Here is a 25,844-nt window from a genome sequence, read left to right as displayed (position 1 = left end):
TGGTTGCTTGGAAAAATCAAGGGCCATAATCCAAACTTCTCTATGGAAAATATCTGTCATTCTTAAAACAGGTTTCAGTGGATTTAATTTAGTTAGTGTCTTTTCTGCCTAATCATACTAATTAGTGATTGTCAGCCAACATATTAAGACAACGGAAATCATAGCAGAGAAGAATAATTAACTTCCTGCCTGGATGACAACACTAGCATAAGTCATTTTCAACATTTCTGCTTGCACGGGAGAGCTAAAATGAGAACAAAGATCAAGTTTGCTTTCTCTTGCATCTAACTGGTAATTCAAATGCATCAGTGAAAAATGAACACAGAATTAAGGTGGCTATGCATGCTGGACGATGACAAAGACTGAGGAGAAGAAATGAATCTGTGGTATGTTGGAATTCAGAAGGAAGACTGTTGTTTCAATAGAAATACCAAAGATCAGGCAATTTAACAGAAAAACTCATCAAAATTAAAGCCCACCTGGACAGATTAGTTGGTAACTCACTCCACTTGCTTTGCGATGCTCTCCAAAGCACACCATCAACAAACTTAAAATACCAACTATTCTGAAATTTCCACTAAAAACATATGCAGTATGTAAAACACCAGTGGAAGATAGTTTAAACAAACAAGAAAGTAAGAACTGGTCCGGCCATGTAGGTCAAATAAAGATAAAAAAAAAAAAAAAAAAAAAAAAAAAAAAGAAAAAACAAAACCTCTATCTTCTGGACTGCGTTAGGGTGTCACTTCATCTTTGGTATAAAATAGGCCATCCATAGGCTGCATTTGTTCACAACTAGGAAAGACTACAGAAATTGTCAACAATTTCTTCTATCTATTGCTTTTTTTTGCACTTTTTTGACCATAAGCTCCTATCTACTTAAGTTTTTTTAATGCTCTTAAGCTAGGTTTTTGCAATGTGACAAGCAAAGCAGACTAAAAACTTCTTAAAGCTCATAAAAAAGACTGCAGATAAAAAGCACTAATGCTTTCGCTAGCGATCACGCTTTGTAAATAAAAAAATCTGCATTCTGCAAGAAAAAACCCCTGCATTCCCTATAATGCAGCAAGTTTTTTTCTCAATTCAATAACTTTACTGTAAAATGCTTTAGCCTTCTAGATTTTTTTTCTGTCAACACTTAAGACAAAGTTCATAAAAGTCCCAGCATTTTTCCAATCCTTTCAGTTGCCACAGTTCCTTTATCATCAACTTTTCTTCAAAAGAAGAAAATCATTTTCTTTTAAACTGTACAGTTTATTTTTTGTTCACCCCAAAAACTCAGTCTATTAAACTTCTTCTGCACCAGCACCGGTGTGAGCAGTTTCAATTCATTCTCGGGTTTTCTAACAAGACGTTGACAGCTTGCCTTGAGAGCCTTTGACGTCCTTAAAATTAAGGCAATTAAGATTCAAGATAAACCTTACCTAAACATTTCTTTTTAAAAAAAAGTCACAAAAATAAAACAAAAGAACCAAAAACCACTCTAGATTTAAAACAAGAAGAAAAAGAAAAATAGAGAAAAAGAGTAGCTTAATTGTTGAGGAAGACAATTGGTTTTCATCTCAACTTGCTCCCTCTTGACATCATCAGTTTTTCTGTTAAAAAAAAAAAATCTAGCTACACCTCCGGGTAAATTCTGAATTCAGATGTTCATCCAGATGAAATGTCAACCCAGCATTTTTCCTTCGGGTTTTTTCTTTAGTTATCAACAACAACAATGAAAAAAAAAATAGCAAAAATAAAGTTGTCAGACTACATGACGGAACCATTTGCACAGCACATAAAAACACTGTTTTGTTTTCGTTGGGAAAGGTAGAAAAAAAAAAAAAAAAGAAAGCATTCATTTGACGCCTGTGCAAACTGGAAGCCAACTTCTTGTTCAGTGAAGTTTCTCCATTCAAGGCAATGATTTCAGACCGACATTCTTCAGTCCTGTTTATTGTCTGTAAAAACAATTGAATTAAAGTGGTCATTAAGTCAAAGCAACTTTGAAATAGGCTCCTCTCATTTTTTTCCACCCAATTCTCTTTAAAAGTTATCCAAGCTAAACTAACTTTGCAGCTGTTTAAATATGATACAGCCACTAAACTGAGAATAGTCAGGGAGAAGCAGGGAACTCCTGCTTTGGGGACATTAACACATCCTAAGCAGATGACTTCAGTTCTGTTAATGCTAATGCTTAATGGGCAGTTTAACTTCACTGAAATGAGATGAATGTGTGGCTTCGCACTGTGTAAATATTTCAAGAGTAATACAATAAGAGAGTGGATATTTTCATAATATTAAGTGGCACTATTTGTTTTGGATACTAATGATAAAGTGAAGGATAAAATTACAATAAAAGGATACATCCAATTTACTAACAAGAACACATTTTCTGATGGCAAGAGCACAGACTATGAAACAGCCTGCTTAATGAGCCAGTTATGGCTAACTAAGAAACATCTGAGATAACATTAATTAATATTATTATTATTATTTTTAATGTACAGTGTCATGTCTTTCTAAATTTAGAACAGAGAACAAGTTAAACAATCAAAATGATTTTATTAAGACGATAGCACTTATTTTGTGTTTTTGAGGTTTCACAACATTTAATGATACATCTAACAAAACTTATGTTGGCAAGACAATATGATCCTTGGAGAGATGCACATCCTACTTATAAACACTGTTAAATGTATCAGTGAGCTATCAGTAAGAACTAGTTACTGGATCTCCTACAGTTCCCAAAACTTGCATGGAAATAAACCTTTTTCAATTCAAGTTCAAGAGAAGGCAAGCTAGCACCTTTACCTTTGCAAGCCTTAAATCATTTGCCTTGCTTCATTTTAAAATAATTACATTCTTACTAGGAGTTGAATTACAAAGGATGCTGACAATCTAACATTTACCACAGAACAACTACTTCTCCAGGATGGTAAACATAAAGTGAATACCAATTTTAAACATGAAATTTGCAAAAGAACATTTTTATTGCATGAAGCCTTAAAATTAGCATTTTGAATGTAACAACAGATTTATATGGGAAAAAAAAAAAAAAAAAAAAAAAAAAAAAGAATGAAATATGAAATATTTTCTTCAGGGCTTCTGAAGCAGTTCTCAATGTCTAACTTTGCTTGACTCCTAAGATTTTACTGCGCCTCTGAGTAGGGTGGACACCACATGCCTGAAAGGCTGACTGCATCAGAGGGTCAAAGCACATTCTCTAACATAAGCCGGCATGGAGATTACCCACAAAGGGCCCCATAAAACTGCATTCTTCCTACATTTAAAATCAGAGTTCTTTGTGCAGAAGACAGTTTTGTTTAGGAGTAAGAGAGTACAATTTCCAGAGGGAAGGATCTCCATTTAAAGCCACTTCATAGATTTCACACTCTTTTATGTGGAAAATTAAAGATTTATGAGGAAAAGAGGCACTGTGGGTCTAAAATAATTAAGGTGATTTCCTCACAGAGTTCAGTTCTCTGCTCAGAAACAGAGGGCTGCTTCTCCTATATTGCTCCACTGCTAGAAGTCGGGTTTTTTGACATGAAGTTATCATTTCTGAACATCTCCGGGATGCTCTAATTGAGCATCCAGAATATTAAATGAAACATTGCATCTGCTGATGAAAAGAGCAGATCTTAAATTTTATCTTTGGTTCATTTCTTGCACACAGATATAGCACAGGATCCTATATTTTCCCTCCTTTGTTGCCTGCAATGTTATGATAGTTGCAAAGAAAATAAAAATAAATAAATATACTGTTAGAACTATTCTCTTGACTGATAAGCTCCTATGAAAACATTTTTTTAGTGTCTGCCTTTTTCTTTGCATGTATATATGGCAAAACCATTATCTGGTCAAGTTAATAACTTCTCCATTGCTTTGCAAACAGCTGTTGTACACTACACATAGTGCTTGCTATTAATAAATGTGCCCTTCAAAGAGAAGATGAATAATATTTTATTTTAGTTGGAAAAAAAAAAAAAAAAAAAAAAAAAAAGCAGCTATTTTGTTGTATATTAAAGATTACTGAAAGACTCTGCCAGAATATTTTTACTTTTATTTTTCAAGACAGATTGTGTACCATTTTGATTCTTTCTACAGCTTCCCTCATTTTGCATTTCTGCCCACAACTGGCAGACACAAATAGAGGGCACATTTCAGTTAAAAAATACTAAAATAATCATTATAAAAAATCTGTAGTGGATCAGCCTGCATGATTAAAAAAGAAGTTCCTCTGAATACAAATGCCTGTGCCACTAGAACTGAGACAAGGCAGTAGCTGACAAGGAAAGATGAGGGATCTCATTCTCAGGAGAAGTGAGAATTCACCTTTTGAGCATGAATACAGCACTCATTTCAATAAAGAATTCTAATGTAGCTTTCTTCTGCATAGGAAAAAATGGCAGAAGCAGCTGATCGCATTCACCTTAGGAGACTTGAGTGAAAGGGAACTGGAAAATGGGAATGGTCAGATCATAATCCCTTCAGAACAGGCATCAAAATCAGTGAACAGGATGTCACTGTCACATTCATTTATCTCTTTGACTGCTATATTCTGTTAGTATTTTGACATCATTTATTTACAGGTACTAGAGAAGCTTATGTCAGAGGAGGTACACATGCATAGACTGTGTCTCCATAATATAGCACTGGATGCATGAGTATAAAGCTGGTGATCAACTATTTTTGCGATATATACATATAAACAAATATGGCAGTGACATATGAAACACTGGCAGCTTGTGTTTCATGGCAGTCAAAAAGTACCATTGTATGACTGGACACATTTCTCATTCATGTGTTAGACAAATAAATCTATCTATCTTCCATTTCCAGAGGTCATAAATGAAGTAAAGCAACTGACAGATTGGTGTAATTCAAATTGTTTCTATATTGTAGCATATGCCTCCTAGCACTCATAGCACTATAAGTACAATGTCATGATGCATTAACTGGTATATCACATGATTTTCTTGTCTTTTTGTCTACTTTATTCAACAAGATAAAAATTAATTCCTCTTTATACAGTGATGTTTAGTGTACATGCGTTAATAAATGATAGCTTTTGGAGCACACTGAAATTCCTACAGTCCATCCAAATTCCTAGAATCTGTGTGTGACTAAGTTCTTGACTAAGCAACTTTGTCTTTTTGAGGATCAATTCTATTATGGCTAGTGTTCAAAGTACAGCCATCAGTGTGTAGATCTTAAATTTTCCAAGGTATTCCATGGGAAGCAAATTAAGTGAGCAGAGGATAGGAGAAAGACAGAACAGTCTTCTCTACATCATAATTGTTTCCCTTGTGTTTCCAGTTTCTGCCCACTTGGTGCCTGCATGGCTCTGCTTTTGCATTCTCAAAAATACCACCTTGGGGCAATTTATGCTGCTTTACTAACCATATTTTCAGAAATGAACTTTTACATGTGTACCATAATAATTTCACCACTGCAAAATCTAAGCTTTCTGTATAACCTCTGATGCCAAATACTGGTTTAGCCCAGCATGATCATTGCTAATACAGTTGTTGAGATCCTTCCAAGTCCACAATAAGCAGAGAACAGATAGAATGTGGTTTGGCAGGCACAAACTCAAAGACAATCTGCTAAGATGAGGCCATCTACTGACGCTACATCAGTACTCTAATACTGCATACTACAGTACACAGCAGTGTTCCCCATATACTACTATGTATGGGGAATTCATTTGAACTCAATGAAACACCTGCTGAATTTGTACTGCTGAAATAGGAAGCAAATTTGGCCTACTATTCTGAAGAGGGAAAACCTTTAGGCTATAGAGCATATGCTTACTTACTTAGACTGTTGGTAAGAATATGCAGGTGCGTGTTCACTGGATGTTTCCACTGTCATCTGTTGCTGTTGACCACTGGCTTCCTGTGATGAAGATGCTACTGTCTGTGGAGAAGTATCAGCAACAACACCCTAAGGAGTCAAATAAGAACATGAAAGGTTACTGTTTTTACTAACTTCAGCTAATTACATAAAGGAACTCAGTACCAGATCACCATTCCTATATTTCTCTTGGAGTACTGTGTGGTTAAAAGAGTTTGGGAAAGCAGAATCATATGATAACACAATAAATTCTAGGAGTTCACAAAGAGATAATCCAGCAATGAGAATCTTTCTTAGTATACTGACCTCTCCAGTATTTCACTCTCACAAGCTGAACTGGGAAACACCTATGCATTCGAGCATTTCTCTGTCTATTTAAAGCCAAAGACAAAAACTCTGCTTACTTCAGTAAAATGTGAATTTTACTTTTTGTGTTTCTTATAATGAAAGTATGGCTCTCTGATGTTCATGTATTTAGTCCAACTTCATAGTAAAATCACTTTAATTTCCCTTGAATTGCAACGTGATAAAGACAAAAATTAGATCCACCACCTTCCAATCTATTACATGTCCAACGGAATTTTAGCTGCCTTAGAAAAACCCTGCACTCTTGTACACAGTGTGTTTATGCATGTTCTCCTTCAAGGATCAATTTACTCCACTCTAAGGATTTTACTAGTTAAGTCAAAGCTCCAATAAAGTTTTGTTTCAATTGTAAATTTGAGAAGAAAAAAAAAAGTGACTAGATACACAAATTTGATGTGAATGTTTTTAACATTATGTTCTATTTCTTAACCTATCTGGACAGGCTGAATAATATTAATTCTAATAATACTGCATGCTTTCAAAGCGATCTGTATTTTCTTGCCTCTCACATTTGATGTGTTGGACACAAAAATAGCATTATCAGATCTCTTCAGGGAACAAGCTTTATTATCGTATCACATACAACAGAGCCAGAAGAGGGAGCACAAACCACTTGATTTGTTTTCATTTGAGTCCTATGTAAACAAGAGGTAGTTTATTTCATATTATCTGTGAAAAAGTGTAAGTTTCATTTCTCCATTTCTCAGAAATTTGTCATGTCTGTTGAGACTGTATTATCTTTTTTTCTGTGTAATTCCTTGTCTTTATGATTCTGCTATTGTCCATCTTGAGAATGTAAGCTCTCTGGGGCAGAGACCATAAACAATAGCAACAATTAACACCACTAGGTCAGATCAAGACTGGCTATATATTCAGATAATATTTGATTACTATATGATGTTACTTCATTGAGCATGAGTAAAACAACGGGTGATGGTGAGAGGAGCTCAGGAAGAATTAATCTCTTATTAGCACTGGTCAGTACTGATGGATGAGTCAGTCTTGACTCCACTATCTCCTTTAGATTTGGATTTGTATCTGCCTCATTTAATACCTAAGAATAGCACTCATGCCCCATTTGCAACAAAACACGGCTTAGGGGAATATAATCTTCTAGCAAAAAAAAGACTGAAAATTTGACTGGCACAGTGTGACAAAGAAGCAGAAGCTTTTCTGAGGGCTCTCATTTAGAAATTTCAGTAATCACAGAGAACTGGGAAAAAAGCAAGATGAGTCCACTTGACTGTTGCTGGTGGAGTCATTCCAAAAGTATCACTAACACAGAAACTTCAAAGTACACAGCAGGAGCAGCACCAACTCCATACAACTGAAGTATGGAGACCCAAGAAACCTCATATTACTCTACAGAAGGGAAGAAATTATTAATAAAAAGGAGTAGTACCAAGGAAAGGCACACACTGAAGAGGACAACAAGGCACCCTCCTCTCACTGTGCTTAGTGGCCCTTATAATGCTGCACAGAAGTGGAGGCCGAGCTGAGTCTCCTGGCAGCTTGTGGTCTACAGGGTTGAGTAAATACTTACTCATTAGACTGTCATCAGCATGACTCAGCCCCAAGGAGGGAGGGAGCGAATCCTTCCTCAAGGATGAAAAAGCACTCAGTCAGTGCAGCAACCTCCACGTCTGTATATACAAGAGGAAGGTTTCCATTGCTCAATCACTTTTTCTGGTGGCTAAATATTTCAGCAATTACCTATACTTGTTAAGGACCACATCAAACCTTCTTGCAATCTTCTTTTCTTGGAATTTCTTTTACATTTGTGGTCTGCCTGCTGGGATTGTTTTCATGTCGCTTCCCATCTCCCCTCCCAAGTATGTGGGGAAAAAGACAGTCTGATGTTTTATTCCATGTCCTGCTGTACAGCAAAACAAATGCAAAACAAGAGCCCTTGCAAATAATAATGAGTAAATTAAAAGGGAAAATAAAGAAGAAGAATGTGAAAACTTAATTTTAAAAAAGCTAGAAGATGTACCATTTCACAAAGTGATTTTAGGCCTTTCTCAAACAGCAGGTACAATGAGGCATCATATATGTAAGAGTTCTGTTACCCCTTTGTTCTACTTTCATGGATGGAGGTAAACTTACTTCAATAGGGACAGCTGTTGGAGGCACAGGAGTGTACTGGGGAATGTAGGTCCCTTGCATAGGTGCAGCAGCAGTCATGTACTAAAACAAACCAAAGACAAACTGACATTAGAAAACTATAGTCAAGTTGCAAAAATAATCATATTGGAAGCATCACACTGCTTCTATTTCCTGTATGGAATTTGCTGATTAATGTACAGTCTTATTTACTTTGATTGAGGATTTTAGTGAATTGCAAGATCACCTCCTAGGTATTAAAAATCATAATCTTGAACTTCAAAGTCAGGTCACACTTGAGTACAGTCAATATTGCATTTAATATCTTCCTGATATATTCAGACTGTATCACTTTTCATGTGCTTTGTCAAATTCACTCTTATTTGTTTTTATAAACAAAACAGTAAACAGGCATGATAACATATATATATACACAATATATATTGTATTTACAGAGACAAACAGTCTAAACAATCTTTTAGAATCTTATTTGTCTTAATGACACCTTCAAAATATGAAGCTTGCAGTTTGACAGATTTATCCCTGTTTCTATTTAGCCCTATCATCAAGAACATTTGTGTTTACAGTTGTTTGTGATCCAAGACAGTACAAATAATGGAAGAGGAAGACGTGTTTGGGAGCACCTGCTTTTGAACACGGTAGTCTTAACTAGATTCTTATGGATCATTCTTAATATCCAAAGATATCTTATATAGGTTCTGAAGCTGCTCCCAATTGTTATTACAGCAATGCATGCTATTTAGCTTCTCTAAAACATTTGCTCTTACAAGTACTACAAAAGAGTCTTTTTTTTTTCCTTTCTTTCTTTTTCTCATTTGTAAGTGCACATGGATTTTGCCATTGGTATGGCACTAATCTCTCTACATACAACAGTTCTTAAAAACCTCTTGAACTGAATGCAGCAGATTGTTCAAATTTTCAAACAAAGTATCAATATTAAGCTATTGGATCCATACATACTTTTCTCTCTATAACTCAGTCCCAAGTGCATGTCTTCACTGACAAGAATCTCAGGATGCGCCCAATCACACAATGGACTGCATGACACTGTATGACACTTCCACTACATGTTATCTTCAAAAACATGCTGAAGATCTGAATCAGTTCAGAATGAATTTGATGAATTTCAAAAAGAGTTAAATATAGCTTTGCTTCCTGGCAGGACTGGGAAGTGTTTGAAAGATTTTATTCTGCCGTTAAAGTAAAATTTGCATTTAAAGAACTCACCTCAATTCTAAACTGTCTGGTTTGATATGCCTGTCACAAACAGGCATTATATAATTACAAAGCGGAGTACAGACTCTGAAGCAGTGCTGGAGAATGGAAGACTGGGAATCTAAGAGCACAATTCTCCAATTTTCATTTGAATAAAAAGAAAAACAAGCATTTAAGTGAAATTGGTTTCTCTTGGAAAAAGCAATGAAAAATATAGGTGACATAAAATGTACACTTGCAATATAAGCAGCATGTTGTTGTGCTGAAAATCATTACAATATTTGTGAATACGAATTCATAGCATTTTCCTTCCCTTCAGGCAGAGGGACAGGAATTTCCCCAGTGCATGTGTGTCTGTATCAGGACATGATATTCTGAAACTCCTTTTTCTTCTTTTTCAGAATGAGAACTTAATTCAATAGTTTTTTTTTATGAATACTAACCCATCAAAGATATTAGGCCAGTGATCCCTATTGAACTCAGTGCAGTTGGGTTATTATCCTGCCTTAAGGAACTACAGCAAGGTGTTTCAGAGCTGCTTCATTCTGCTTTGTAATGCTGGGATTACATCTGCTGTGCAGTATTGTTATAAATGTGTCAATATTTAAGAATAACCTGAAGCACTCTTACAGTTCTGCAAAGACCTACAAGCATTTTTAAATACCTACCCAGCTCACTTCACTTGAATTTATAAATATTTCAATAACAAGTATTAATGTAAAGACTAAACTGGCCTTATTCATCTTAAACTTCCTCACAGTTCTTCCCTGAACCCAGCAGATCAATGCAAGACTCAAGAGGTGCAGTTATATGCCATTCCCTTACCTTGCACATAAACACACACAAGTTTTAATGCATAGATCTCAAATTATTCAGCGGCTTTTTAATTTAGGCCTCTCCCCTTTTTATAAAATCCTCTGACACTGAGTTATGTAGTACAACAGCTGAAACTGTCCAGGAATTACTTGACATCTTTGCTGATTCTCAAAGCACTGTTCTTGGTAGTGCAAAGGAAACGGACATTCCAGTTGAGCCAGACTCTATGAGAAACTGCAGGAATGTGACTTCTCCCTCTATCTGATATATTCCGCTTGTATTAATGTTCACTGGTAGTGATTCAACCTTTTGATTAAATCCCTCGTAGTTCTGCAATTAAAACAAGTTATGTGGGCAAAATTAGTTGCCCCAGTGACATAAAAGGAACAATTTTTTTGGCAAATAATCTGATCCTCATAAAAGTTAGTCAAAGCTTAATCCAGCAGAGGTGTTCTGCTGCTTAACAACTGGCCCTTGACCACAACAGTAGACTGATCTGTATTACAGGTGCACACATTGTGTTTGTCACACAAATGGAATTTCAGAATATTCCCAATGTAATTACCTTTATGAGTTCAAAAAGACCCACCTCGTTTCAGAGAAAAAGTATCTGGGTCAACAGTTAAACTTGTTTGCAGGGCTTGGAACTGATTCTCTGTCTCCATACTCTTGCATAGGGATCCATGAAGGCTTTTGTAAAAGACTTCACAGAACTACAAAGGACAACTGGGGCATAATTCCCAGAGATACATAATCGGTCTTAAGTATTTAAAGTCTGCTTAGGTACAGAGGGAATCCCAAATGAGAGCACATGAATTCAGGAGTGCTTGCTCTGGTGGATCTATTTTCACCAAGGGAAGCCTAACACTGAGAAACTGCTCTAAGCTGGTCTGTTTACTTAAAGTATAATGAAAAAGCAAGACAGATTCATTTTCATTAAAACTCACATTAGCTCAATCAAATTCACATGCATTTATTCTGTTTATGGGCAACATAACTCTAATCCTTTATCTCACAAGCTGAATACCTTAAAGATTACCTAGTGCGGAGGTACAGCATCAGTGGACCCTAATTAATACATTAATAGCTTTGGATAATGCAAGAGATGAATTTCTCTTGATGAATATTCATGATTAATGGTTAGCTGAAAAGTCACCATGAAGTTTCCTGAACACTGTGTTTCAGGTGCTTCCACACACAGCACAGACTGAGCCCCCTGCCGTCTGTATCTCTCCCTGGGTCCCCTTGTCACTTTATCTAACTATTCTGTAAAACACTGTGCACTGGATGCACTGGAGTGACTTCTGCCCATGGTGGGAGGTGGAAAAATGACTTTTAAAACTGGTGAGATTCAGAAGGAAAGTTAAACAATTGATGTCTACCCTGCACAGTACCACCCAGGATGAAGATTCTGCTTTACAGACATCCCCTAGATCATATGGCTTCCCACCTATCTCAAGAAATTAACATAACCTGGATGTAGACAAATGGCAGAAGACATTTCTGTCACAAAACTGTCACTGAATTTTATCTTCATAGGCCTATAAACTCCATAAACATCACTTAAGTTCTTTGTCCATATGTATGTGTTATAGAGAGACTGCATGTCTTGCATGATCCACTTAGCAGTACCCAGTTAATTCCACTAAGTATTAGTATTGAAAGCACTGAAATAAGAGATATGAAAAATCCAAGCCCATTATTTCTTTGTCATACTTTCCCATCACGACTGAAGATTCTTGAGCAGAAACGTGATCAGTCATTCAACAAAGTATGTGCAAAGCAGAAGAAAATATTGCTCATTCTTCCTCAACTGTACAGGCTTTGTGGTCTAATAGGAGAAGCTGATCCTTTCTGACAGTAAAATGTATTGTGACTCTACAGGCAGAGATGATGGATCTGGAGAGCACAAGGGAGTTTGTTTGGCATTTTGATCCTTGAAAAGCTGATAATTTCTACTACAAAAATGAAAGAAAAAAAAAAAAGGAACATTACTGATGATACTCTTAATTTGTTTGCAAATGATTAGTCTCTTCACAGAGAATACAGAGCCCAAGTTCTCCAAACTGAAGATGCACGGTATTATAGTGTAATGCATGCTTTGCAATACCTCACTGCTTCACCCAGATTGCACTTACCAGGGCACCAGTTTAGCCAATATGCTACATCAGAAACTGTGCTCACACCTCTTTATAATGAGATTCTTGTTTTTACCTCCTTGAAATTGCTTGTGTGAAAAAATACACAGGTAGAAAATAAGAGAGCAGTGATACACCTGTTCTCCTTTTACCCTGCACAACTACAAGGAGTTAAATGAAGAGAGGTAACAGATGAGGCAGGATGAAAGGACAAAATGAAATTGTGGGAAGGATCATCATTAATTCAGAGGGCAACATCAGTTCTTACAGATCTGAAAACAGTGTGGTATCCCTGCCTGGCTCCAGCAAGGCTCTTTGAGCCTGCAGCAAACGCTAAACCCATAAAGGTGGAAAAAAAGAAGAAAAAAACAGGATTAAGAAGCTGCCTGCAACAGGCAGAGCAAGGGAGCATGTTGAGGGGAGGACAACTGTTCCACCCATCAAAGGTGGAATTGAGTGACATGCAGGGAATTTTCAAGGGATTTTATACCAAGAGTAAGGTGCAGATGATGTCCACTTATTCATTTATCACAGCCAGCCTTCCTTGGGCCCACGCTAGCAAAGAGTCTGGTAAATGCCTAGCAAGTGAAATACATTGCAAATGCTTCTTATGCTAGCTATTAATTGCTAAGCTTCATCTGAAACAGTGCCTGAAAGAGTAAGTGACTATTGCAAGACTTCCTTTATATCTCCAGAAGAATTTGGACACACACAGTTTAAATTCTGAAGGTCACCTTTATCAGTAACGTAAGAAACCCCCCTAAAGTACAACTCCGTGTAGAAGCCTAGCTGCCTGTGAAATAGCACAGCTGTGACTGCAAGAAGGCTACTAATTATATACTAACTCTCTTGGCCTCTATGAGTATTTTGAGCAGCAACAGTGGATAACCTGATGAACACTGAACATGTCTCCAGGAACAAAGAAAATCAGAATTCACAAAATGCGATGTAAACATATAAGGCTGTAGTAGATTCTGAAACTGAAAACAATGCTTACTCGAGATTAATACACTTATTAAGGACTAGGAACAATGAACAAGTAATAAGCATAGAAGAAGAGGCTTTTACAAAATCCATGTGAAAATGCTGCTTTCTACTGTTTGTTTTCTTTTTCTAGAAACGTCTATCTTGATTTGTGTAAGAATCAAAGATTGCTTTCCTGATTTCACCATCCTACGTGCTCCTGAAAAGGCAGGTTAGAGACAAACTGCAGAATCCCCGCACCAGCATTTGGTGAGCATTTGCCCTCACAGCAGCCTGCTGAAAGGAGATTAAATAGGTCTTCTTATGCAAGTAAATGCTAACCCATCTTTCTGAAATGAACAGAGATTCCAGAAACTGGTCTTTGGTGACTATCTGTGGTTCTGTATCACTGCATGGGCTACAGTACATTGATAATGACTTAGCTTTTAGGATTCTGAGAATGACTGCCAGGATTTGTTTGTGTTTTTCTTTTATTTTACTTTATTTTTTTAAACCATCTGAGAAGTCTAGACACTGCATCACTAACAGAATTATGTGAAAACATTTGCATTGCTGGAAAACTGAAGAAAATGAGACTGTTGGCTGGATTTATTTTCACCACTTTTTCTTTTTCCTCATGAAGGAAACCTGCCCTCTCACTTTTAAATCTCTTTCCCTGCAAAGAAAAACTGCATCTCTCATAGATCCCTGGGAGGTGGTTATAACTTTAATGAAACATAGAATAAAACAGCTGCATTTTTTTGTCACTGGTTCCACCTTCTCATTTGAAAATACCCTGTTCTCCAGCAGAAAAGAATATTGTCCTGCTGTGTCCTCTTATCCCACAGTCCGGCAGGGAGATGCAGGAACTCAGGAAAAAGACCATCTACTTCATCAATGCCAGTAGCGGCTCAATGAAATACAATACCCAGCAGCCATGGTTTTTACTTTACACTTCAAATATCTTTTGCTACCCAGAAGCATTCTCATCTTCCAGCTCAATCCTGTAATTATTCAATAGCTGTTATTAATCTTAGTTTTTCCCAATTAAAGAGTATGAGAAGAAAGGCTATGGAGATTTTGCATATATTACAATATTTTTGCTAATAATTATCAGCCTGGTCTAAAATTTAATGCTATTTTACCACACAATTACAGAAGTCCTATCAAGAACAGTGCTGTCATTCAGCAGAATCCCATCACTGGGCCACTGCACTCATTGTTCAGGCAGAGAATAGAAATCTTTACAAGATTTAACCTTCCTTCCCTGCTGCTCAGTAATACAAATGTATTTAGGAACACTGGCTATCACTTCTCTTTCAACCTTCCTAATGAGTTGTTACCTAATTCTCGGAGCAAGTGAAATGAAGGTAGAGAGAATAATAACTTCAAGAACTATATTTACAAACTAATCTCCTTTTCTCTTCAGGAGTTCTAAGTATCCTCTACAAATCCCTACCTTTGGAAATCAGAGCAATGCAAAGGTATTGAAGGTATTGAAGAAAGGAGCAGACAAGCCAAACCCCCCACAGTTAATGGTCTTTTCTTTTATTTCTGAATTCAGGCCTGCAACCAAAGCAGAGTGATCAGGATTAATCAGATAAAGACTATTTAGAATAAACAAATGTGAGAACAATCAGATCACTGCATACAGCTGTGTACTAGCATACAAAATACTATGTTTGTAGAAACTGTAGGTAATACAAACAGCAATCTAGGAATGTCTACAGAAGCAGATAAATAAAAAACCTGCACATTCATCCTAAGCAGATTTTAGAGCTCTCCTGTGCTTAAAAAGGAAGAAGACTCTGGTATTGCACTTTCAGTTCATGATTCTTCAATTCTTAACCATTTCTCTATGAAATTTGATTTATTTATTTATTTATTTATTTTTTCTAATACCATCTGTATCTATTCTGTCAATGTACGTTATGAGATCTCTGGGGTAAGTATTCTGGCATGGGTTAGACCATGACTTATTAGGCTGCCTTGACTGCAGCACCCTATATAAAAACAGGGTACAGTGAATGTATCATAACAAACAAGTATATTACACCAATCTTGGGCACTCAGGGTCAGTAATCATAGAGATTCTGTCACATTTATATATATATATATATTCAGATTCCACGTACTGAAAGATAAAGGTATGATGCAGAAGAATTATAGCTACTTCTTCTGAAATAGAAATTCCCTATACAAACCACTGGTTAGAAATTCCTATGGATTTCCATCCAAATGCAATTCCATCAATTAATCCTTGATGAATGGCTGTGCTAGGAAGAACAAGGAAGCCTGATCTGTATATTATATTTTCACCCCAAGAAAACAAATAACCATGTCAGAGAAACTTGCAACACGTGAGCATGTTAAGCTATTATTAATAACACATTCATTTATATGAACAAATAATTGCTTTGTAGAGGTAAACGTATCTTCCAGAGGCTATGCTATTACATCTTCATGAATCTGAGGAGTTAAAGAGGAGACTAGTGCCTGCAAACACCCACATAGTATGGATGAATCTGTTAATAAAACAACATGAGATCTGCTTAGACTTATTAAACTATAGTTGTTCATTAATCACATACATTTTCCATTCGCTCTTTCAGATTAGGCTTAAAAGTGGACCAATTCTCCATGGCACAGAAAAAAAAAAAAATAGTAAAAACAAATTAAAAAGGCTCCTGTATTAGTATTTCTAATTAACATTAGAAATTTAGTATTTCTAATTTTCCAATTTCCAGGCAACAGGACAAATTTGTTTTCCTCTTGCCTGATAGACGCATAGTAGTAAGATAATAGCAGTACACCAACAAACTACACCTTGGCTATTCTTAAAATTAGCTGAAATACAGCATTACTTTCCCTCTAAAAGATCAGTAGAATCTAAAATATTTTGATAAGCTGTAATGAAGGGTATCACTGGATGTAAAACAATAAACCATCTCAAAACTTCATAGAAAACAGCTGTCTGCAAGCTGTATTTAGAAATGGAGGAGAATTTGCCATCTAATGAACACAAAATACCTTGCAGGTATAGTCTGTGTTTCCTTTTGGGGCTCATGCTGGAAGCTAACAGTGGCAGCAGGGATACATTAAAAGCGAGCCTTCCTGTATTTGTGGTGGACATGAAAGACCACTGCCAGGCAGGGTGAAATGCATTCCCTGTCCTCTATGGGAAATGCTGGTCCCTCACACCTTAGCACACAATCAAAAGCATGCTCCTATTAGGCATGTTTATCCAGATCTCCTGCCAAACATGCACTCAGGCCTTTCACGCTGCTCAGCGTGGCATTGGGATGGTTTAGAATGGAATCTGCAAGACCGAAGAGCTCTATTCTATCTGGAACTTGGGTGAAGCTCTGAAAGATTTTTGTCTCCTCCCACACACCTGGGAATCAGCAGTTCCTGTGCAGGCTTTGAGTTGGTAGCCTGCTTTTCTTCCAGGCAATCCCACCATGTTACCTGCCTAAAGCAACATTTCTAGTCTTTTCCAACTTGTCAGTCGCATGGCTCCTAGAACTTGTTCCTTCCTAAATGAGCAGACCTATAATGCAACTCATCAAGAGATATGGAAGCCAGCCCAAAGCATCAGACATGGTGAGGTTGCTCTGGAACACAAAATCCTGGCGGCGCTTGGCAGCTGCTGCCTGAAAGCTGACCTGGAGCAGGGCAGCAACTGAGAGGGATGTTTATACCAGTTGGCAGCTGTTAGGATCTTGGGGAGTATATTTGGTGTTGCAAACAACATGAGTCATCATTTCCAAAATTTAATTTTTGCTTGGAATTTGTGGTACGTGGGAGAATCTTTCTGTTTTGAGTTTTTAGAAGATGAATCAGAACGAAACCAAATTTTGTACTATGATTTTCCCACAAACTGGAAATCCTGAATGTTATTCAGCTAGCTCCTCTTGCGTCTGTAATTTAATCAAAAGTATCAGCCATGGTCACAGTTGCTCAGGATGGGAAAAATACAAAATTTTAACCTTTAAGGGCTGATGGCAACTTCAGCACATCTAAAGTACTGCGTTTAAAAATAACGCAGTACAAAACAATGTTTCTCATTAGCCTATGAATCTGTCTGCTCAAATCTTTAAATGTATTTACATGGTCATGAGCTCCGTTAGATGGCAGGGCTGTAAAAGCTGGCTGCAGCATTTTGTGAGGGCTTCATTTTCCTGCCATCCGCCAAATTCTGATATTATCCTGGGATAAAGGTCCCCTTAAAATTAATATAAATACCCTACGGATACGGTGTGACAGTGTTAAAGTACTACAGAGGTTGTCCTTAAGTCTTCTAATTACCAGCTCTGGGAGGACCCCTGAAACATCAGCACCATCAGCTCTTGGACTGCATAATCAAAGCAGAAGCACTGCCTATTATCAGGGTGCTGGCTAAGTGGGCTGAACCACATCACATGGACATGTAATGAGCTTGTCTGCAATGGAATCAGCGAGTTACAGTGTTGAACTCCTAAACTTATTTTGTGGTAAAAGTTATACAGAACTTCTTCAAGTTTGTCACTGTTTCATCTAAATGACAAACGGAAGGAGGGAGGAGAGAAATACAAAAACAAAAATAAAAAACAAAAAACAAAAACAAAAAACAAACAACAACAACAACAACAACAAAAACAAACAACAAAACAACAAAATGTAAAATGAAAGAGGGGGAAAAATGCCTGATTAGTCAAAAGGCAAAGTCATCTTACTTTATCTTAAGCTTTCCTGTTCTGTCACCTAACTACTAATTCCCCCCCTAAGGTGCCTTGAAGAGGTCCCTTCAGAATATACATCAACTTTAAGAACTGCTTGTCTTTCTCGCTATTTCTACGTACTGTTTCCTTTTCCTGGTACTGAGATGCTTAATTTTGTTGAGAAAATGTGATCAGCACAGCTGATGAGCCACAAATGAAGCAATCACTCGATGCTTCAGCTCTGAATCCCACTCTATATATAAACTGAAGTCCTAGGAAACCTGAGGTTTTCTTTTTTTTTAAGAATAAGTAAGCACCTTTTCACCATAAAACGTAATTTAATGTAGCTTTATGGGTGTGCTTAGTACTTATTTTCCCTGGAATCACGTTAACAATGCTTGAAGGGGCCAATAAAACATATGTGTCTCAGTGCTGGTAGAACAGCAGCATTCCAAGGCTGTTTCTTTAATTCCTTCAGTGGTGGCTTTCCAAAGGAGTCAGAGTCAACTCATATACATTCCAATTATATACAATTACCAATTTGTACAAATCTGCGTTTAAACAACCTCTCACCGTTTTGAATAACAGAAGCACAAATGCCAGGGTAAGAATTTAAACATTATGGGTTTTTTTTGTGGTTTTCAGTCCAAGTAAAAAACACTCTATTTCATTGGTAAAAAAAACTTAATCAGTCTTGTCGTCAATTCTTGGTGTACTGATTGTGAATAGTTTAAAGTACAGCTAAAAAATGCATAGCAGTACCTTTAGGCAAATGTTTGAAAGATGAGGAAGCTGTTATGGTTGTTCTCATTGCTACATTCACAGAATATGAAAAACAAAGTACAACTAAATTTCTCTAACTTTTTCCCCACCTCAAATTCTGATAGGAGATGGAATATGAGAAAGATAACCCTCAAAGAGAACCAACACAGGGGAAGACATTAATGCATGTATAAACACCTCTATTTCCTCTTTATAAAGTGCCCTTTGTATGACAAAGGTGTCCAAACAGCACTTAAGAAGCAACAGCAAAATGCCTGACAGACAGGTGTGATAAGTTATGGCTCAAAATATTTTCTTGTCAGACAGAAAGGGTGACTTCTTTTTATACTTTCTTTTTCTGAAAATCCTTTAAGGTAAACTCACTCCATGTCTGCTGGCATGCAGCCATTTTTCTATAAGCTCATATTACAATGCTGCATTTCTAATGGATTGGGTATGGTGCTTTTTCCATTTTGCTAATGAGAAAAGCTAAAGGCCATTACTTGTGATTAAGATCCCGAGGGAAGAAATGTGATGTGTATATTACCAGGCCATATGTAAAGGAAGCATGTGGCATTTCTAATCAATCAGATGAAGGATAGACAGAAAAAGTCTTATCCTGTGACTGCAGAGAAAGAAGATATAGGGAGAAAGAAACCATAGAAAGTGTCTTTAAAAGGTGACTTACGGGAATCAGTTATAATGATATTAGTGTGATCAATGACTATGGCTACTATCTGGGAAGGATGTAATTACCAAAATGAAAACTTTCAAATGGGAAGCCTGATCAAGGGCAGAGGTACTGTCATATTTCTTGGAGTGCTGTCAGCTCCCACCCAGGCAATGCATTACCTTGTCCCTCACACACATAACAGCACTGCCCGGCTGAGCCTGGAGAGCACGTTCAGGGACAGAAGGAGGGAGGGGGTCTCAAGCCATGCACCCAGACCAAAAGAACAGAGAAGTTTTGTCCCAAACGCAAATTCATGATAAGAAAATGAAAAACTGAGAGAAGGGAAAAGGGAAAAAAGCTTCATTGTGATTGGCTTGATAGAAAGTTTTGCAGACCCGCATGTTTTAAAAAACATTTCAACTGGAAGGAAATATTGCAGAACAGCATGCTATTTGTTGTGGAGGGGATCAAACTAAAAAACATACTAAAAGAGGAGCTGAAGAATCTACAGAAGGATACTCTGGAATATCTACAAAGATGTTTGAGCATGCAGCTTCTACATGTATAATCTCAATTGCACACATTATTTTCTCAAAATTTTACCTAGCTGAAATGCAAACTCTAGAAGGATTTTTCCATCATTTTTAAGTGGCTATATATATATATACAGCTTGAAGATGCTTCAAGACACATGCTCCAAATGGCAAATGAACTGAATAGAGTTTGGAGACGGGTGATCTGTGAGAGGACAAGATCCTCTGAATGTGTCATAACACACAGAGCTGCAGACATAGTATTTATAATAAATTAACTACATTTAATACTATAGATCATTGCTGAGTATTAAAACTGACAAAAATTCTTACAAATGACATCATCTCAGATGGAATGCAACGTGGCAGATCAATGAAGCATTACTGTTTATGGTGGCAAAACTGTTACAAGTGGTAAGGTCAACAGAGAGATAGTCTAATATATTACCGCAACAAAAAAGTCCGTAACTCTGCTTCATTTTTAATACAATAGTCACAATAAATGTCTGCTACCCTTTCTTGCATCAGGATGCAATGCTGAGAGATTGTCTTAAATGTCGTCAGTGACAAGGCATGTAAAAAATAAGCATCACAGCTGAGAAAGTCTATCTATGGCTATTTAACTGAAAGGAAGTAATCTTTAGCTTTCCTTAATGGCATTTATTAAAAGCAAACAAACAAAAATGTTGGAGGCCCTAAAGAGTTAATCAGTAAAATTCTCTGATCTGCTCCATTCCTGTGAAAAGGAACAAATGCTGCACCGTGGTACTTCAGCCTTCAGAAGCAAGTAAGCAGGACTGGTGAAAACAGCCTGCCTTCTTCTACAAGCCACAGCCCATTTGCAAAACTGTTCTTCCCAGGAGAAGCTTGTAGCATCTACTTCTAAGCTAGGATAGGCTGTCCTTTCTGGTACTTTGATGCACTTCTGGCTTTGGCACATAAACTGACAGAAAGCCCAAAGCTTTATTTTGCATGGCTCTCTTGGATTTGCAAAATGTTCCCTTTCTGTTTTCCTTTTACATTAAAAATAAATAAATACATACATACATAAATAAAAGTACTGTGCTAATATTTGCAATGGAGAATGTCCTAACTGCGTGGCAGATTTTTTTTTCCAATAATATGACAAAGATGAAAAACTGGCCATTTTTCCATCAAATAAATTTATACCACCACCTTTAAAACTGTAGGACTCTGCATGACTTACCTTACAAAAAAGGATCACTGCTGACATATACGTGTTACAATGAGCTACCAAGGCTCAATTTAGAATACCCATTAGCACTGTTAACATTTTAAAAATTCAAAATTGGCTATTCATGAAACTGTAGCAAGGCAAATGCAGATTCCTCTCACTTAGTGGCTGATTTCAGGGATGATGAATTTAATCTCAGGATGAGGGTGGATGGGATGCATCCAGTCTGTCCAGTAGTAATATCCCCCAGTAGCCTCAAAGGAATTGTCATTGTGAGCTGAAGCAGCATCTGCTTAACTGTTATCCTAGCCTCAGGACTGGAACTTTTTGCTTGTTGTGACGGATCGTGAGAAAGACTACACAGAGCATGAAGATGAAAACAGAGCAAGATTAAAGCCATAAAACACAACCACCAAGACTCAGCTGTCCATACTGTGACAGAACTCAAGGAAATAAAAATGCCAAAATATATCTGACATCCATGATGCACTTTGGCACAGGAATTTGGAACACTGACTTGACAGCAAGCCTTCAGTTTATGATCTTTTTCATTATTATTATAGATGATTTGCTAACACTATGACTTAATGACTCAAATCTCAAATGAGATTATTTGTATGATAAGCAATGAGTCCCAATGCTAGGCACGTTGAAGAGGTGAGAAGTAAAACCAAATTTAACCCAAACTGGCAGAATGCATCCTTTTCATACAAGGAAAAAGGCAGCAGTTAGTCCAGTCACTATAACCAGAACAGCTTAGAGCTCATCGTGAGCACAGCACAGGCTTGCCCCAAATGTCCTGCCTGCACCAGCAGCACTGCTGAGCCATCCAAGAAACGTTTGGCTGAAGTCCCTCCAATGTGTGCAGATGGAGTTAAAATGTTTCTACAGAAACTCCACAGCTACATAGGCTAAACTGGTTACAAAGGCAGTGCTTCAAATTAACAGCAAGTGTTGCAGTTTCTGAATTCACAATGGGCCTAACTGTTTGCAAGAACTTCTGCAGTGTAATTACAGTCCAGAGGCACTAATCCTTTACACTTCTAAGCCAGATTTGTAACTGCAATAATCTATTTCCATTCCTTGGAACACACATCCAGGAATGTGTGCAAGAATATAAAAATCCTAATATAAAAATAAATGCAGGACAGTGTTGTGATGTCTAAGCCATTCTTTTCTCTTTTGAAACATCTGAAAATACATCACTGATCACAATACTCGTATGAAAATTAATGAAAGGAAAAAGTGGATTCATAAGCCTGAAATGTATTATACTTTTATTTGCCTTCTGTTGCAGGTTAATTACTTCACACTATTCCATCAATCATTTTTGATTTCCAACTCTTTAACACCCATTTTGAAACAACGGAGAGAAATTTCAGGAAGGTCAGTGGTTTTCTGCTCTAAACAGTTCAGGCACAAGCTATATAGATAACACAAGGAACTCTCCTTGTTCAGTCCATACCACACGCTGAATGGAAAGTGTTTCTATTAACTGTTATATCTCCATATCCTGTAACAAAGCAAGGAAGTTTAAAAGTTGTGGCCATTTGTGCTATTTACTAATTATTAATAAACTTTACAAATGTGCCTTGTGATGAATCTTCTGGACAGTCTAAATGAAAAAAAAAGAAAAAAAAAAAAAAAGGTATTTTTATACCACATGAGAAAACCTCAATTAAATAAATTATTGCCAACTTGGCAATGCAGAGATTTTTTACCAGAAGCATAATTTTTTTTTGAGAGAGAGAAGTGATCTGTCTTCACAGGAAATCAGCCTTACTGTTAGTTAGTTAGGAGTAACTGCATGTTCAAAGAGCAGCAAACAAGCTTTTGCTATAAAATTACACTTGGTTAGTAAAATTCTGAGCACCAATTTGTACTTTGTGCCTAGACCAGGTGATAGCATCTGTGGGAGTGCCATCATAGCCAAAAACTCAATTTAGCTCATTATTATACTTTTGTCACTGTCATTAACACTGTCAAAAATGATCACGGGAGTAAGAGCAAATACACTCATTTTTCAGTCCCATGCAGGTGTTCAGGTGGGAAGGGTTGGTAGCAGAGCAGAATCAGGGAAAACAACAGGAGAACACAGGAATAGTTTGGATCTTATTGACTGAAAAAGTATCGGCTGAAAAATCAATTGGGAAATCACTACATTTCTGGTCTACACCACAAACACTGTGCACAGTGTTGGTTGGGAGGCAAGCAGACACAAACAGGATACAATTTTTGCATCGGTGAAATCAGTTTACATCTCAGAAGTATTACACCGATTTGAGGGAAATCCTCAAGAGAAACTTGTTCAGCATAGGAAAACAGGGAATTGAGATTGGTTGATGTGTAATAATTAGGGAATTTAGCTAATAGGCTTTTAGGAAGCTGGCCACTGCTATGTTAAAATTGCTAAAAATACGAAAGCAAAATTAAGTGTGCAAGGGCATGCCTACCACATTCAAAAGCCATAACAAATCCCAAAGGATGGAGCAGTCCTCCATGGGACTAGAAAAGGATTGTGCCTCTTTGAGATACAATTACTCCCTGGACTCATCCCAGCATGGAGCAGCTTTCATCTGCCACACAGCAGAAATCTGCCATGCTCAACAGTTCATTTACCTTGCTAGAAAAACAACTAAATTCAGCAAACTCCCAAATTCACTCGATGCAGCTGCTCTCAAACCCCTTGTTACAGCTTAATGAAATGTGCTGACTGAGCTGTTTCATAGTAAATATTAGTTATAGCAGAACTCACCTCCCAAATTGAGTCTTTCAGGAGCAAGAGGATTCTGCATTGCCGTAGCACTGACACAGAGTCACCCATAACTCACAAATAATAAAATACCATCTGAGGGCAGAGAGGTTATTGCCATCAGCAGCTCCCTAGAGAATTGTAAATCATTTGAACAAAGCTTACCCTTTTTTGAGAACTTCAGGCTATAGACACAGGACACCAGTGTCTAACACAGGTAGAGTGAAGACTGCACCCTTAGCTGCTTCATTTAACCTTGCTTCAGAAATGAGTGAACCCTGAACAGGTTGCTCTTACCAGCTGAAAATAAGTAAAGTTCCCTCAAAACATTGGCAATTTGTCTTAGAGGAAGTTTAAACCTTTGGACGATCAACTTGCCAAGCATCTGACAAGTCAAGTGGATTAACTGTGAAATACACTGTGCACTGAAGTTCAGTGGGGTACGACAAAGGAAAAGCCACAGAGATTCAATGGGATATTATTTTTGTGATCATCTGCAGATCCAGACCTTTACCTAATATATAAACGATGTTACTTTCACTGCTGTCATTACATTTTAAAAAGCACTGAATATCATCCAAATTAAATTCACTTCCAGCTCCATTGTATATGTTTTCATTAATGTGGCATTGTGTCACCTTCAGAAACGCTGCGGCACTTACAATCTAATGTTTCCATCCAGTCTTAGTGCCCCTGGAACTGAAGCTTTCCATATTTAAACAAAACAAAACAAAACAGGAATACAATTCAAAGGTTGTTGCTCAAAGCAAAAACATTTTGCTTTACAAAATGCATCCTCTCTACTGAACGAAAAACAATTAAAAGCAAGCAGTACTAATCTACATATGTTGAAATAAACCAGTTGTAACTCTTGATCCTTTTTTTTTTTTTTTTTTTTTTTTTTTTTTTTTTTTAATTGAATACTGTGAATAGCCAACTTGCAGAATATGCTGCTTCTCCACTGTGTGAACTTGAGGTAGTGAAAATAAAGTGTTACCTTGATTCACAGCTCATCTGAATCTTGTTATATCATGCTCGGTAAACATTTTCTAAAGTTTTCATAATTTCCTGATTTCTCCACAATTAAGTGAATAGAAAATAAGAATTAATTATTTTTACCACTTGTTAGAGGTGAAAACAGGCTGTTTTGTGTCAATGCCAGAAAATCCCACTTGGAAGTGTATGGCCCAACTGAGTTCTGGATGTCCCAATTAACCATTCCCAATTCTTTTCAAAGGCTAGCCAAGCTCTAGATATATCACAAAGTCCGCAGAACATTTATACTTTCTCTATTCTGCCCTTCATTTTACTATATTCTGCTGTATGCAGCTGCTGTTGCCTATCACCTTCACGCTCTTCCGCCTAGAGTTTACAACCTCTGTGATTGAAGTTGCTATAACCCAAATACATCACCTTTAACAAAGCTGATACTATATAAAGGACTTCAATAGTGCTAAGCAGACACTAGTCACTCTTCCACATAATTTGTCATATTTTTCTTTCCCGCTGAGGACATGACCCCTTTAGGAATTTAGAACTTCTTGCTGTGCTTAAGGCTCAGTTATCAGGTCCCTTCAGTTTATAGAGACACGACCACAGGATTGTTTCCCATCTCTTGGCAGAGCAGAACTGTGGACCCACCAGCTCTAGAAGACACTCCTTGCTTTTCACAAATCACAGTTTGCCAAGACAAACGGCCTCACCTTCATAAAATCTCAAACTTGCCTTGAATGATGGAGGCCTCTTAACTTTGTTTGAGCCAA

The 25,844-nt window shown here is 37.1% G+C and overlaps 1 protein-coding gene across 4 annotated transcripts in view; it reads right to left on the bottom strand.

The window, feature by feature from the left end:
- Positions 1-680: 680 nt before the first annotated feature.
- The window catches only part of RBMS3 (RNA binding motif single stranded interacting protein 3), a 678,871-nt gene continuing 653,707 nt past the window's right edge, over positions 681-25,844 (bottom strand). For 3 of the 4 annotated variants that reach the window (XM_072330500.1, XM_072330498.1, XM_072330501.1), the window contains 2 exons: positions 8,317-8,397; positions 5,803-5,934 (listed from right to left, as the gene is read on the bottom strand). In XM_072330500.1, the coding sequence (XP_072186601.1) occupies positions 5,803-5,934; positions 8,317-8,397 (213 nt within the window). Of the gene's footprint in view, positions 1,944-5,802; positions 5,935-8,316; positions 8,398-25,844 lie in introns of those variants that run through there. The other variant, XM_072330497.1, reaches the window with a different exon arrangement.

Source organism: Excalfactoria chinensis, chromosome 2 (genome assembly GCF_039878825.1).
Source record: "Excalfactoria chinensis isolate bCotChi1 chromosome 2, bCotChi1.hap2, whole genome shotgun sequence".
Taxonomy (NCBI): Eukaryota; Metazoa; Chordata; class Aves; order Galliformes; family Phasianidae; genus Excalfactoria; species Excalfactoria chinensis.
Note: the sequence above shows the minus strand (reverse complement) of the source record. Positions and strands in the feature narration are given on the sequence as shown.